The sequence below is a fragment of the Pinus tabuliformis genome, chromosome 8 (genome assembly GCF_031772625.1).
Source record: "Pinus tabuliformis cultivar Carrire ecotype Pingquan chromosome 8, CPIR1, whole genome shotgun sequence".
In the NCBI taxonomy this organism is placed as follows: Eukaryota; Viridiplantae; Streptophyta; class Pinopsida; order Pinales; family Pinaceae; genus Pinus; species Pinus tabuliformis.
In genome coordinates this window covers 572,608,943-572,624,587 of record NC_142294.1, presented here as the reverse complement: position 1 = coordinate 572,624,587, position 15,645 = coordinate 572,608,943, and the positions used below count along the sequence as shown (strand labels likewise).

The window sequence follows — 15,645 nt, the reverse complement described above, 5'->3', positions numbered from 1 at the left end:
TAGATCTGATATGATCTAGATCTCTAGCCTAGTCAACATCAACAAGTCCATGTATGTCCAACACTCTATCTAATTGATCCAGGTGGATATTTGTGGCCACCTGCCTATTCCACTTGGACCCCCGCCATTGTTTCTTTCAACTTCCTTAATTGTAGCAAAGGCAATGGAAAAGGCTTTGGAAATGCAAACTGGCATTTTTGGCACATTTATTTATGAAAATAATGGAAATTAGCAGAAAAGGAAGGTGAAAGGCCATAGGTTGCATGTGAGGAGAAAAATGAAGGAAAATAATGGAAATTGAAGAAAATAGAGGCCTCATTGATAAAAAGGATTCAGAGGATCGGTGGGTAGGCTTGGTCAGTGTAACCTTTTTCCAGTTCAGTTTTGGAGCTCTCATTCTATTCTCTTTCTCCCATACTCTTGGATACTTAGAGTTTTCTTGTAGCACTAGTGGAGAGTGTGGTATACTTGGATGCTTGGAGCATGAAGGCAAAGGAAGAGCATGAAAGTGCAAGAGGACATCGGGATTAGCAACTACAATGGGTTTTGCTTGCAGGTACCGAGTTGCATGTATGTTTTCCTCACTAGTTTTGACATGCATGGCATATGCATGTGGTTTCTTGGTTATGATCTGTCATTGGCATGGAGGATTGCTTGGATTGATAGTGGATTTGCCTAGTCTTGCCATTTCTTGGATAGCCATGGTGTTGTGGGTTCATTTCCTTTTGTTTTCTGGTTGATCCTCATGTTCCTTTAGCTATGGGTTGAGTTAATACTCCTGGAGCCTTGGTTGGACAAATGCTTTGGAGCCCTTGGTGGGTTGAGTTACTAGTCCTGAAGCTTTGGTTGGATAAACACTCTGGAGCCTTGTAACAACTTGGGTTGAGTTATGAGTCTTGGAGCCTTGATTGGATAAACACTCTGGAGCCCTTGGTGGGTTGAGTTACTAGTCCTAGAGCCTTGGCTAGACAAACGCTTTGGAGCCCGACAATAGCTGTGGGTTGAGTTATTAGTCCTGGAGCCTTGGTTGGACAAACACTTTGGAGCCTGACAACAACTGTGGGTTGAGTTACTAGTCCTGGAAGCCGGGTTGGAACAAACGCTCGGGAGCCATGGACAACTTGGGTAGAGACCGATCTAGTGATGGTTTGTGATGTCCGATAGTGAGGTGGAATCACTATTTGATGGGTTGAGGTGGTTTGGTCTATGGAAGCCATGGTTCGGTTTTGATGGATTGTTCCATGAGATCCCACATTCATGCTTGGAATATGGCACATGGGTGATTGATTGAAGAGAGATTTGGCTCAGCCAATCTACGGTCAGGTGGAACGTGGTAGTCCCATATTGGGTTGGCTTTTGCATTCATTAATAAGAGGTTCTTTCCTTGGTATCTTATGTGTAAATGTACTTGTTTATATGTGGATTCTATGACTGATGTATCCTTTATATTTATGTTGTTATTATGTTGGTTATAAGCATGTATTATGACAGTGATGATGTATGACTCTCCCCATGTTTTGATTTGTAAATGAATGAACAATGTATCTATGACCTAATAAATGATAATGCAACTAATGATATAAGGGAACAATGCTTCTTAATGATTCTTAGATAAATATGAGACCCCTATGCTCAATTATGTTATTAAGACCTGTAGCTTTCATATTTGTGATATGTTTGACGAAATGCTTGTCATGGCTAATAGGGGCCCTGTCTAGTCCTTGTTGATGTTTTTGCTAATGTATCTTTGTTCCACTATGAAATTTCATTTTTGAACCTGTCATTGAGTTCTAGGCAGTGATCTAAGGTCTAGGCCTGAAAAAGTGGCACAAATCCCAGAGTCGCAGGCACAAGTATGAGGAGAAAAGTCCCCAGACACATGCATGCCTTGCTGTGCGAGCGTCTGGAGCCTCCCAGACGCACCTTTGTCCATATCAAGGGAGTGTCCAGGGGTTTGATGCATTAAAACTTCAGTTGGTCTTAGGGTTTGGTTACCTGAGTGCTTGGGAAGGATCCTGGGAGTTCTATTGCTGATGTGGAAGGTCTATGTTAAGTGTTCCGCCTATTCCACTTCTTTAACTGACACATAGGGAGTCAAATCATATCATAGTAACTTCTCATCACATGTTTACCTGGTTGGCTGGTTACTTGGGTAGATGTGGGAGGAGGGCGTTACAACATCTAAATATTTAAGTTCATTAATATGTTTAAGTTAAAATAACTTCTATTATCTATTACTTTTTGCATAAGACGCAAGTATTAATCAACAACACTACATATTACACTTGTTTAATATGTATAGAGTCATCTTCCCCTTCTTCTTTTCCAAAATTATCCTTGAGTTTGATTCATTGATTCCATTACGTTATTTATGCATCTAATCTTTTTCTTTTTTCTTCTTCTTTAACTAAAATAATTATCATTTGCATTAAAAGAAGGTTGCAACTTTATCATACAATGAATTAATACAAAGTAAAATTGGAATGTGTGATATTAGGGATTCAAAAAGACCCAAAGTTTCAAAATGGTTGCCTACTATTTGAGTAGTTCTTATAGTTTTGACAACATAACTGAAAAGCGTATTTGTGTATAGATTAATAAATTAAGTTAGTAATAAGATTTCCTTAGAAAACATAAAGAGACCTAAGTTTAGAAGAAAACATGCCCACTAAAGGCTTCTTGGTTGATGTTTGATTGAAGGTTGAGTTCGAGGGGTGCATTTTCATATGCCAAGTCTCTATGCAAGACTAAGAGCCAATTTATAAACCATGACGAAAGTCTACTTCCAACTTTATAATTTGCTTGCTTTGATGAGTCATTACTGCTGATAATTCAATGTTGTTTGATCTCTAAGAGTTATTTTGAGTTGTAATCTTGCAACTACAATAAGAGAAGGCCACTTGAAGGTCTTTAGTTTGGTGAACACTCCTCCATTGGCTTCAACACACCTAAGAAATTTAGATGGGATACAACCAATATAATGCTTGTGACTCTCCATGCTTTTTGAAGTCTTGTAGAAGGACCCAAAGCCATATCCAAAAATAATAATGGTAGATTCCAGACTTGAGACAACAAAAAAGAAAACAAACCATAAATTTCATAACCACTAACACAGTCCCAAATGACTTGATGAAGTAGACATGAACGAGACTGCAATGGCTTATTAAACATGAGAAACGAGATAACTAAATTAAACCTTTTAAGCCAAACCATATCGTTTATCCAAATACACTAACATAACTCAACAATTATGAGAAATAAAATCCCACATTTAACACAGATAAACATTCTATCATGTTTAATGACCATCCTTTTGCAATGCTTAAATTAATGATGAAAGTATACAATAAAGTGCTTGAAGTTAACATCTCATTAAGCCAAGGTTGATCCACTAATATTTTAACTCCAATTTCTTTAATAATTGTTTAATAACCATCCTTTTGTAACACTGGACGACGTGATGAAAGTATACAATGGAGTGCTTGAAGTTAATCCTCTCTCATCAACCCAAGGTTGATCCACCACTTATCTTTTAATTTCAAAAATGTCAATATTATTATAAGATAATCACATATCAAAAACTTTTGCATGGAATAGAAGATTATGCGATTTTAGTTTTTAAGTAAATGTGAGCATATCACTTTATTGAGTCGAGAGGTTCATTTTACAACCTAACATGATGTGTAACTTTGTCGTCCGTTATCAAAGTTGAAATTGTTAATTTATGAAGATTTAAAAAAAAATTCACATTGCCAATGTTTGGTCGACGCGTTTCGAACCAGCCAGTGTGGTTCATCTTCAGAACAAGATGAAGAGACAGATCTCAAAAGAAGGTTAAATAGGAAGATAGGTCATCCTAACGGTTAGATGGAAACGACTAAATTTGACCAGGAAGGGAAAATTATATTGTTCACTAATTAATTAATTAATTTATATATTATTATAACTTAACCAAAGAGCTATATTTGACTAGGGGAGGTAATTATTTAATTGGTTTAAATATTTAATAATTATTTATTTATCTAATTAATTTCTTCATTCCATTGTTTATTTGATATCTGACTTGGAAGAAATAACAAGTATTATAAATTGTTAATTAAAAAAAAATAAAAAAATGAACAAATAAAAAAGATATTACCAAAAAAAAAAAACAATATAGGTTAACAAGTTATGGATCACAGATGCTTGAATTCGAAAGTCGAAATTTTTCTCATGTTGGTCAAAATAAAATTTAGAAAAAAATCTAAAAATATATATATATTTTTAATAACTATACAAAACATTTAAATAATGTCCACTAATATAAAAAATTGCAAGTGAAGAAATTAGATCCCTCTTGGCTCATATTAAATCCGTATTTAAGATGGATCTATACTGATATGCAACAATAAATACGTCATTTTCAATAACATCTCTACACCTTTAACTTTGACAACAAAGATAAACCAAAAGTATATATACATTGCAAACACTTTTTTTTTTCTAAGTAATATTGTTCTATTGATATGGTACAAAAAGAAGTTACAGAGAGGCTTGACCTCAAAGTTGTTGAGTATCAATCATCACCAAAAAATGAATCTGTTTGTTTTGCACTGCCCCAACATAGGGGAAACCAGTCCATTGTACCATAAACACTGCCCCAACATAGGGGAAACCAACCCATTGAACCAGAAAGAAAACAACACCTGGGTATACATTGTTTTTCCAAAAAGACAGAGAGAAAATGCATGTCTAGAATAAAAAAAATAGGAGTCCTAAAAATACTGCTCAGACTTAGACACATCCACCTGGCAGAAAGAAGCAATAACTGGTTGCCAAGCGTCAAGTTGGTGGATCCTCCGGGGCTGGTTCCTCCTCGATCCTACACGCAAATTGGTACCAGTCATCATCCGTGTCAGACACGCCACGTCCCTGAGTTGGTGGAGCCTCCTCAGCGCCACCTGTGCCCATCTGCGTTTCAGAAGTGTCATTCGGTCTGCTTCCCGAAGCCTTCGTGCCATTATGCTTGTCGTCCTCAGCTGATGGACCGCCAGCTATAGCCTTGCCATGCAGAGCCGCTCTGCCTTCGTTTTGTTGCCTATTGCCAGGAATGTTGATTCCTCGGCTGCCTGAAGCCTCCCTGCTCTGCTTGCCCTTGAGCCTAGACGGAGGAGCTTGCGGCTCAGACTCTTCCGCAAAGGAAATTGTTACAATAGCAGTGATTATAGGCCGATTTAAGGTGCTGCGGAAACAGAACTGGGTGCTGTGGGGAGCAGGATAAGGTGGAAGAGGGAAATTGTAGAGCAGACTGCTAGGTCTCTCCCTTCAATGGCTTGGAATCTAGCACGACCCCTGCCACTTCTGGTATTTGGGTAGCGGCGAGAGGGAAAGTTGAGAGGATTGAGCGTATCAGTGGAGGAGTCAGGGGAAACGGTGGCAGAGCTGGTCGAGGCCGGCGTGCGGATGATGCCTCCGCGGGTTCCGTCGCGTTTGTTGCGCATATGATGCCTAATGCGAGCCATAGCAGGATTATGAGTTAAGTTGACAGCAAAGGAATTAGAAGTATTTCGACGCGGAGAGTGAGCAGGGGAGGTCTGGGCCTGGTCTAAGATATAGAGGCTGGAGTGAGAGAAATGAAATCTGTTGCCAAGATCCAGGCAAGGAAGTAACCAGCATCGACTGCCGGTCACAGTGCGAATGCAAGGTTCAGCAGCTTGCGGAGGGCAGACGCCATGGAGCAAAGGAGGAATTGCATACCATTCTGCAGGGGCCATGGCTATGAGGGAGATGAATGTGTCTCGGCTTTCGGATTCATTTATTGCCTTCTGCAATGTGTTATGAATTCGCTTGAGGTTGGTGCTGGGGACGATGCTGGTAGCCATATGGCTCTCCTATCCGCCGACCGACCATCTAATCACATTAACTAACAGGATTGACACCAACATCCGAATTACATTACAAACACTTATTTTAATTATTGTTTTTTAATTACTTAAATACATATGACAAAGAATTTATCCATAAACTATCTTTAACTTCGTGAAACTTAAAATAATTTATTTATTTCTTTCTTTCAATCCTGTAGTGACATCAATAAATAAATAATTAGAATTACTTTTTAAAGACATAAACCACCACCACCCACGGTTCCTCTCTATTTTATAATAAATTTATTTATAAAATTAAGAAATTTGAATTTTTATTAATACAAAGGTTTCATGGATATAAACATTCATGGCTGCTTGCACATATTGCCCACTACTTACCATTCCCTTCACGATCAAACCACGGTACCGTTACTCTGGGTTAAACACCCACGGGCTTGTCCCGTCATCCAGCCCTGTTTGCTTGTCGTGCCAGGCTTACTATTTTCTCAAATTCAGTTATCTGGAGAGCAGCCATCATGTCTCTCGTGGATTATGCATCTTCTTCCGATGATGACATTGAAGAAAACCAGCATGAACAAGAACAGCATGGGCAAGGCTCGACCTCGCGACCTTCCCATCAGTAAGTAGTCCTATGCTATTCATTCCATAAGCATTTCTTTGAGCGCGTTTGCCTTAAGCGGTATGCTGTATATTAAACCCTATGTTTTAGCTGGCACTAATTGAATTTCAGGGTTCTTATTTAATAATTAATGGAATATCAGTTGGTCAACGTTAAATTCAGTCCGAAATTATACCCACGTGGTTTAGGGTTTTTGTTGTGCCCGGTAAGGACTGGCAAGCGTGGCACCGATTTATCTTGTATTACAGGGTAATCTATTAAAATGTCAAAATTTTTAGTTTACTAAAATCCATTACAGATCCTTTTTATATTTAAATTCATTAAAGATTTTACATATATTTTTTTTTGGCTAATGGCATTTACGACTGGTCCTGATGATGAACCACACTTGTTGGTTCAAAAAGCGTTGGCCAAAAAATTCTCTCATGTGATTCTACAGAAAGACTTTGTTTAAAATCAAAGCAATTACTGTTATAACTTTATATTTTAAAAAAATCATTACAAATAGTTCATATATCTTTTTCTTCTTCTATTATTATTATGTATCCCAGAGGAAACCAGTAGTTTGTTTGACATATAACTATTAGTAAACTTCTGGAGTTTATGGTTCATTTTTCTTTTTGTAAAGCAGTTGGCAAACAAGAGGATTTGAACTTTGGATTTCTCAGTTTTCACAGATTTCACATTACTTCAATCACCAATTAAACTACACCAGAAATAATTTATATAACTTGATCTAAAAATATATTTAATTAAATATCAAAACTTCAAACATGTTTTAACATCATGTATTGTTAAAAAAAACACACATATTTTTTAACCAAAAAGCAAATCTTAATGATTTATTTCCTCAACCTGAAAAACAGTGGGGTATATTTCAATTTTATTTTTCGACGACAATGACGAATGAGGTGAATGAGGATTCTCATATTCATTTCTTAGTTTGTGTTTATTGCATCCTATAGCCTGTTAGTATTTCTTAGCCTGTTTCATTTTATGGAGCGTAATTTATCTATTGTAGCATATAGTTATTTTTGCTTAGTATGAAGATGTTTATTATGCAACTCTCTGTAATTTTCATACTCAGTCCAATGTGTATTCGCCATATTCAGCACAATATGTATTTTTTGTGCAGAATGTTTAGTGTACTTTGATGTCTTCAGAACAGAAACAACTTTTGTTAGAAAGTTCTTGTGATATGAAGAGATGGTTACTCTTGAAAGTATAACTCTTATATTTGAATTCCTAAAAGTACTCCAATTCTAGATCATTTCTCTGGCTTCCATACTATAGCATGCCATTTCAGTGGTCATGTAGCCAATGGAACCTCTATTGCAACTGAAATACAAATGGAATTATAGTACATAAAATAAACAGAGAAACAATGGTGGCACCTGCACACCCAGGGGTGGATTACACTGCAAATCTGAGTAGTGGGGGAAAACATCTCCAATAAGCACCAGCAACTAGTTGATTTATATTGACAAAATGATAAGAGATACATTTGAGAAGGGGAGCCCCTATTTATACCAATAGAGTTTCAAAAACCCTGATTCAATGCAGAAATCGTGGAAAGAGTTATCAGGTCCTTATTATATAAAGTGGCCTATGTTAATATAACTTGATTACAAAATCTTGAGCACAGACACTAAATAACCCATGTTCATAGAGTTTAATACCGTTTAAGGATGCTGTGGTTAGGTACAAAAGTCATGCAAGCCTGTCCCTTTTAAATATAATGTATACTTAAAAATCATGAGCAGACATACAAAGTATCTCATGTACATAAAGTCTAATACCTACCAAGGATATTGTGGTTAGGCAAAGAACAATAATGTGAGGCTTTTCCTTTTCCCTTTGAGTTCTGTACTCATTATTTTGGCATTGCTGTCTTTTGAACTCATGAACGTAGAATATATGAGGATAAAAACCATATGTGAGCTTTCCATCTCTATTTAATGGCTAGTGACATCTTATAGTTTTGGGTTGACTGTCTTGCTATTTGGAAGCTGACAAATGGTGTTGATATGTATAGGAGCCAGACAAGCTCATTACATGGGCAGCAGTCAGAAGCAGGAGAGAACTCTATAGAATCAATGATAGAACTCCCAGATGCTTCAGAATTGCTTAAGTCACTAGCTGCACCAGCTAACCAAACAGGCAGTGACCATTCTTCTAGGGTTGTTACAGCTATGGCTGCAAGTGCATCAAGGAAAAGGCCAGAGACAAATGGATTCGCAGCGTTATCACCACACAGAAAGCTTCCAAGAGGGAACCTGCCACCTTCAAGGATTCCTCCTGATACTTCGGGAGGTCTTTTGATTCCACCTCAACTTAGGGGGAGGTTTGTGTGTCTACTTAAGAATTCTGTCTGTGGCTGATTTTATATTTCCTTTGTCAAGTTGTGATTGAGTGAGAATTTTATTGTGCTTTTTCAAGCTTTATTTTCCTTTTGTGTTATGATAATTCTATTCAGTTTCAGTTATCATTGTAGTTTTTGCTGCTTGCATTGCTTTTGGGTTCCTGTCTTAGACAAATAGAGTAGGTGGCGTAACTGTAACGTCAATGCAAGGTCAGCTTACAAAATATTCAGGATAACATTTGTAAAAGTATAGAATATATTTTCAACATGCATCTAGTGTTTGATGGGGCTATTTAGAATCTAGATTTTAACACCACAGGAAAAGATCACCCAATTCTCTTGAAAACCCATGAAATGTAGATAGAAGCATTGCAGAGAAGTTGAAACCCTTGAGATATGGTATGAATGCCACTACGGGATGAAGGAATTTCTTCTTGTCTCTTATTGCAAGGCAACCGGACATTAACACTGATATTTACAAAATATGATGAGCTCAAGTGATTGACAACCAAAGTGTTCATGAAAATGCTTCAACTAGATAGTCAGAAGTTGCTAGCACTAGATCTTAAAGCCCAGGATCCAATATTATTTTCTTGTAACCGCAGTTTTGTGCTGGTTCATTTCTCTTAGCTTCCTATCTCCTTGATCATTGTTTGAAGCTCCCAAGAAGTTCCTTTAGCTCTTGAGGGTTAATTTCTTTCTTAGTCAAATGTGGAGATGTACATTGTATAATGTGGTTTTCATGGCATTTTTTGCTCATGGTACTTTGTTAAGGTCCCATCCTAATTCCCCTGGTTAAGGGAGTGGGTTGTTACTTGATGTATAGTGGCTATCTTTATTAAATAAGGTCCATTAAGACGTTAAGAGTGTGTAATCAATAATGTAAGGTAGCCTCATTAAAGAAGGTTCACTATGTAGTTGATGTAGCCTCATTAATGAAGGTCGACTAGGTGGTTGGTTGGGACAGATAAAAACTATTTATAGTAGTAGAAGCTATGTAATTGGGTGCCAAGTGATTATTATTTTATTCGAGCTTTGCTCGGTTGAAATTCTCCCCTCAAAGAGGCAAATGAACATTGCTTCCTATTCAAAATAGCAATAAAGGTTTGCCTATTGCTATGGCTTCAATACTTTGGTGTTGTTTTATTTGCTTTCCATAGTTGCATTTCTACATTTCTATCACTATTGCTTGACTTTTCTATTTTAGCTATCAAGATACACCACATGCAGTATCATAACACTTTCTTGTGCAAGCATGCACCTAACTTTTTGGTGTCTTTTTTAATAGGTTAAAGATATGTTCAATGTCTTGAAACACAATGATTTGTCATTTAGAGGGTGACACTATGATTGCTAATTTTAGACCCAAGGAATACAAGTGGTGTCACTTGGTTTAATGTCCTCATGGTACTTTGTTAAGGTCCCATCCTAATTCCCTTGGTTAAGGGAGTGGGTTGTTACTTGATGTATAGTGGCTATCTTTATTAAATAAGGTCCATTAAGACGTTATGAGTGTGTAATCAATAATGTAAGGTAGCCTCATTATAGAAGGTTCACTATGTAGTTAATGTAGCCTCATTAATGAAGGTTGACTAGGTGGGTTGGTTGGGAATCGGGATAGATAAAAACTATTTATAGTAGTAGAAGCTATGTAATTGGGTGCCAAGTGATTATTATTTTATTCAAGCTTTGCTCAGTTGAAATTCTCCTCCTCAAAGAGGCAAATGAACATTGCTTCCTATTCAAAATAGCAATAAAGGTTTGCCTATTGCTATGGCTTCAATACTTTGGTGTTGTTTTATTTGCTTTCCATAGTTACATTTCTACATTTCTATCAATATTGCTTGACTTTTCTATTTTAGCTATCAAGGTACACCACATGTAGTATCAAAACACTTTCTTGTGCAAGCATGCACCTAATTTTTTGGAGTCTTTTTAATAGGTTAAGGATATGTTCAATGTCTTGAAACACAATGATTTGTCATTTAGAGGGTGAAACTATGATTGCTAATTTTAGACTCAAGGAATACAAGTGGTTTCACTTGTTTAATGTCCTCATGGTTAGAGCGGGATAGATAAAAAATAATTGTAGTTGTAAAAGCTATGTAATTGGGTGCCAAGTGATTTAGAGGCCACCCCCTCAATGAGGCAAGCAAATATTGCTTCCTATTCAGAATAGCAATAAAGGTTTGCCTATTGTTATTGCTTCAATACTTTGGTGTTGTTTTCTTTTCTTTCCATAGTTACATTTCTGCATTCCTATCAATATTGCTTTGACTTTTTTGTGTTGGTTATCAAGGTACACCAAATGTGGTATCAGAGCACTTTCCCGTGCTAACATGCACCTAATTTTTTGGTGTCCTTTTTTAGAGGTTAAAGATTTGTTCAATGTCTTTAAAGTCAATGTTTTGTCATTCAAAGGGTAAAACTTCAACTGGTAAGCATACACTCAAGGAATACAAGTGGTGCCACCTGGTTGGATGCCCTTGTACACCTTTGTTGGTACTTGGTGAGTAGTACCACATTAGAAAAATATATGGATCCAATCTTCCATGAAATCTTGGGTAAATTGGAAACCTAGTAGATGAATTTGAAACCATCCTTACGTAAACTTTTGAGTTGTCTTATTGCTATAGTACATCTAGCATGGTACTTAGGGGGATCACACTCACATTCTAGGGAATCAAGTAGTTCAACTAAGGGTATGGTTTTATACTCCACAATGCTTTGAAATACCAATTCAATACTTTTGTTGGAAACCCTTAGGTATATTAGAGAGTTATAGCACTTGACACTCCTTTGCTCATAGGACCTTACAAATCCTAGCCTTTGCAACATAGCAAGTGTAATCATAAATTGTAATGTAAGGAATTTGAGAATTTTGTAATACATTAGTACTTAGGCAAGAGTAAATACTCTGACAAAAGTAAAAACGATCCCCTTGTCAAACTAGACCATTGTGTGAGAATTATTTCAAAAGATTCCTCTGACGTTGTTAATCACATCAATATAGCTCTTGGGTAACCCTTTGAGTGGATATTGTGGGCCTAGGTTGGACTTTACCCTTACTGATGGCCTATCTTGGTGGCATCCTCTTATAACGTTGATAGTAACCATTTAGGTGGTCACAATAGTCCTTGCGGTCTACGTAGTCCCATGACACACTAGAAGCACGTCTGTAATGGGCAATAGTAATGTTGAAGTAAAATGCTAGCAATCAAGACCCTTACATAGTGAGTCGATGCAACCTAAGACCAACTTTAGAACCACATGACTAACATCAACAAGCAACTCACTTTATTTAGATAAACTTGACAAACTAGAGGGTATGCATGGTGGTTGTCAATGTTCGATGGGTGATGACCCTCACAATTGTAATCTCTTTCTAGATCATGCCCCCAATATGATTCATTAATTACATAAGTTTGATTTGAATAAGTTTAATGGATCCGATTTGATAGGATGGTTTTACTAGATGGAGTGCTACTTTTCCTTCCATGCTATAAAATATGACACTTTGAAACTCAAAATAGGAGTTGTATATCTAAATTAGGAGTGTTGGTAGTGGGGGCAATTTCATAAGAAAGCATCTCTGGTATACATTACTTATAAGTAGTTTGTGGAATCTGTTTTTGTTCGCTTTGAAAAGGATACTATCTTATAGGGAATACTTACTAAATTGCGTCAAACAAGCATGGTGGAAGAACATATTAGAACAAGAATGTGATTGATGAATTTTTCAAGTAATGTTTTATAAGTGGTCTCAAGGTTTGAAAAATCAAAGCACACATTATGATGAATTAGCCTACTACATGGTTGGAGGCTTCTCAGCTAGATTAGTGTGCAGAGTTTGTGACATACACCTAGTCGAAATGCCAAAACTTTGGTTCAAAACCAAACTCAAATTTTGTGGCACATTAATATTTTGTTCCACCCCTCAAAGTCCACAAGTTGGTGTGGGCAGAAATAGTGAAATGTTAACTCAAGTATCTCTATTATAAATGTGATGACAAATATTTCCTAGGGGTTAAATCTTTGATGTTGAAGTCAATGACTTGATTCCTGAGGAAATCACACATATGGAGGACATTCCCATCCCATACTAGCATTGTGATGAATCCAAATCTCCCATCGTGCATTGACAGGCATTCAACCTCTATAGACATTAAATTTGGTTGGATATAACAAGCATAGGAAGGTGAATGTCTTTATGGATAGCAACAACACTCACTGTTTCATTCACCACTGTATTGTTGAAGAAATATATTGGTATATCCATTCTAGTAACAAATTCCAAACCATGGTAGCAAATGCGGGATCTATGAAATGTGATAACTGTTGGAAAATCAAGGATTTTGCAAATTATTACTTGATAATTACTTGTGATGTTAGTTGGCTTTTCATTACTTATTATTCTTCATTCATCAAGTAATTACCAAAACAATGAAGATCACAACGAAACAAAAGTACACAAGATATAGGCTCCAAGCCAGGGCAAAACCCCTAAGGGGAAAACCCAGAAAGAACGCTTCTCTTCTTATAGAATCTTCATACAATGAAACTTCCAATACCCAAAGACCAAAGCCAAGTCCTTAATCCTCCCAATCACTAAGTCATCCCCCAGCAAGATCTTCTTTAAGACAACTTCCAAACTTTGACCTTCTGCAGCTTCGCTCTAGAATTTCAACCCTGTAACTGCTCCTCGAAATTTCGGCCCTGCAATTTCGGCCTCTTGCAACTGCAGCTACCCAGAAACCCTAACTTCGCATGTGTGAACAGAGAGAGAGAGAGATTATCCCAAGAAACTTCGCTTTCTTCTTCCTTCCTTCATCCTTCTAGCTCTTTTTCTCCTTTGCTATTGCAGATCGAACTTGTGATAAGTGAGCGAGACAAATGAGGTTGAGCTCCTTGTATTTATAGCCTCCTTGAGGGGTCGAATAGCCCTCCCTTTAGGCCGATTTGTCCTTGGCTGAGGCCGACTTGGTTTTGGAGGAATACATGGCTTTTTCTTGACAAAATAAATATTTTTCTTTGTTACAATGAGTCCAAATGGGACTATAACACATGACATAATTTCTTCTTTGTCCTAGAATGACCTAGAAAGACCTACAAGCATGAAGAACATGCTTTTGACCTAAACTTGAGCATGAAACCCATGCTTTATATAAAAATAATTTTTTCTTTTCTTTCTTTATACCAAATATACAATGTCATGATTACACATAGGTCATTATGAAGACCGAACCTAGTTAGAATTTCCAACACTCCCTCTTAAGTAGGGAGGTATTCATAGTCCCATCATGAAGTACAAGGAATCTCATCCTTGAAGCATTATCATAAGATGAGTTGGATTTATAAGCCATCTTTGTCAAGCATATATACCTATAACCAACATTGTCGTTGAAGGCCTTAACTAAGACATCATGCTGGGAGGCTTTACCTGAGCTGCTACACTACCTCTAAGGCACATACCCCATTTGGAAGCTTCTGATGGCCTACCTAAAGATCACTTAAATGGGAAGTCCGGATCTAAGGGAGGAAGGAAAGGCAAATGCCTTGTTTGTAATAAGTTCAGCCATTATGCGAAGAGGTGTTTGAATGGTAGGGACACATCACTTGATGATGATAACAATCATTCCAGGGACATCTTCAATGATCGAAGGAATGATAGGTAATGCAGGTCATCAAGGAAATAACCGACTCTTCAAAGAAAGCAAGGAACCCCAGGTATGAAGAATCAAATGTTGTTTCTAATGAGATAAAAGAAGCGTTATCTTATATTGGCCCTCTCCTTTAGATTCTGTGGGAATCTGGCCTATTGATTGTAGTGCTTCAAGGCACTTCATCGGATAGAAGGGTGATCTCTCTAATTTAGTAGAGATGGAAACAATTGTGGGATTATACTTGGAGTCGATGCCACCTATCTCGGAAAGGGTGTAGGGAATGTTACCCCTCAATTGAATGAGGGTAACTCGATTCATTTACAGAATCTCTTTTATGTACCTGATCACAAGAAGAACCTGGTGTCCATTTCGGCAATGGAAGTCAAAGGTTTTAGGGTGGCATTCATCGATGGAAAGGTACGTGTTTGAAAATAGAATTTTCAAAGATACTTTTTCTCATGGGTTCAGGGTTGGCAATTTGTATCAAGTTGCAGGATGGTCCATTGGGGATCATGTCAATTGGCATATCTCATCTATAACACCGGAGGTCTACTTATGGGGCCCTACCCGATGTGAGTCAAATGGTGACAGGGATACCTGAATTCAAGAAGAGCATGAAGGTACATGTCCGAGATGTACCGAAGTAAAATCTTACAAGGGGACCATTCCCCTCATGTAGCAGGTCCACAGGTTTGGAACAACCCGAGGAGTTTGAGATTCATGATCAGGAATCTCATGTATACAGGTGGAAGAAAGCCCTCTATGGCTTGAAGCTAACCACCCCGGGTTTGATATGAGAGGATTGATAGCTGTCAGATGAAGCTGAGATTCACTAAGAGTGAGCCCATCCAAACCATTGTTTAAAGGTTGTGGATGATAGACCTCTCATACCGGCACCTTCTGAGGACGACCTATTTTTGAGAGGTGCAGACCCTCTCACTTGCAGAAGTAAGAGGGAGTTGGATTCTGGATGTGGAATGGTAAACTGCAAGCCAGTGACTACCTCGAGGATCTTAACTTTCAAAAGTTATATGGTGGTGATGACGGACCAGATTTGGGAAATGCCTCTGAGTTTCATAAACTCATTTGCATTGATGTTCTTGGTGAACTTCCGTTTGGATATATGTTTTGCAG

General features: G+C 37.5%; 1 protein-coding gene across 2 annotated transcripts in view; it reads left to right on the top strand.

Moving 5' to 3' along the window:
• The first annotated feature begins 6,332 nt into the window (after positions 1 to 6,332).
• Positions 6,333 to 15,645, top strand: part of LOC149236762 (uncharacterized) — a 66,880-nt gene continuing 57,567 nt past the window's right edge. For both annotated transcript variants that reach the window (XM_089461619.1, XM_089461620.1), the window contains exons 1-2: positions 6,333 to 6,486; positions 8,522 to 8,830. In XM_089461619.1, coding sequence (XP_089317745.1) covers positions 6,383 to 6,486; positions 8,522 to 8,830 — 413 coding nt within the window. In that variant the 5' untranslated portion in view covers positions 6,333 to 6,382. The remainder of the gene's footprint in view (positions 6,487 to 8,521; positions 8,831 to 15,645) is intronic.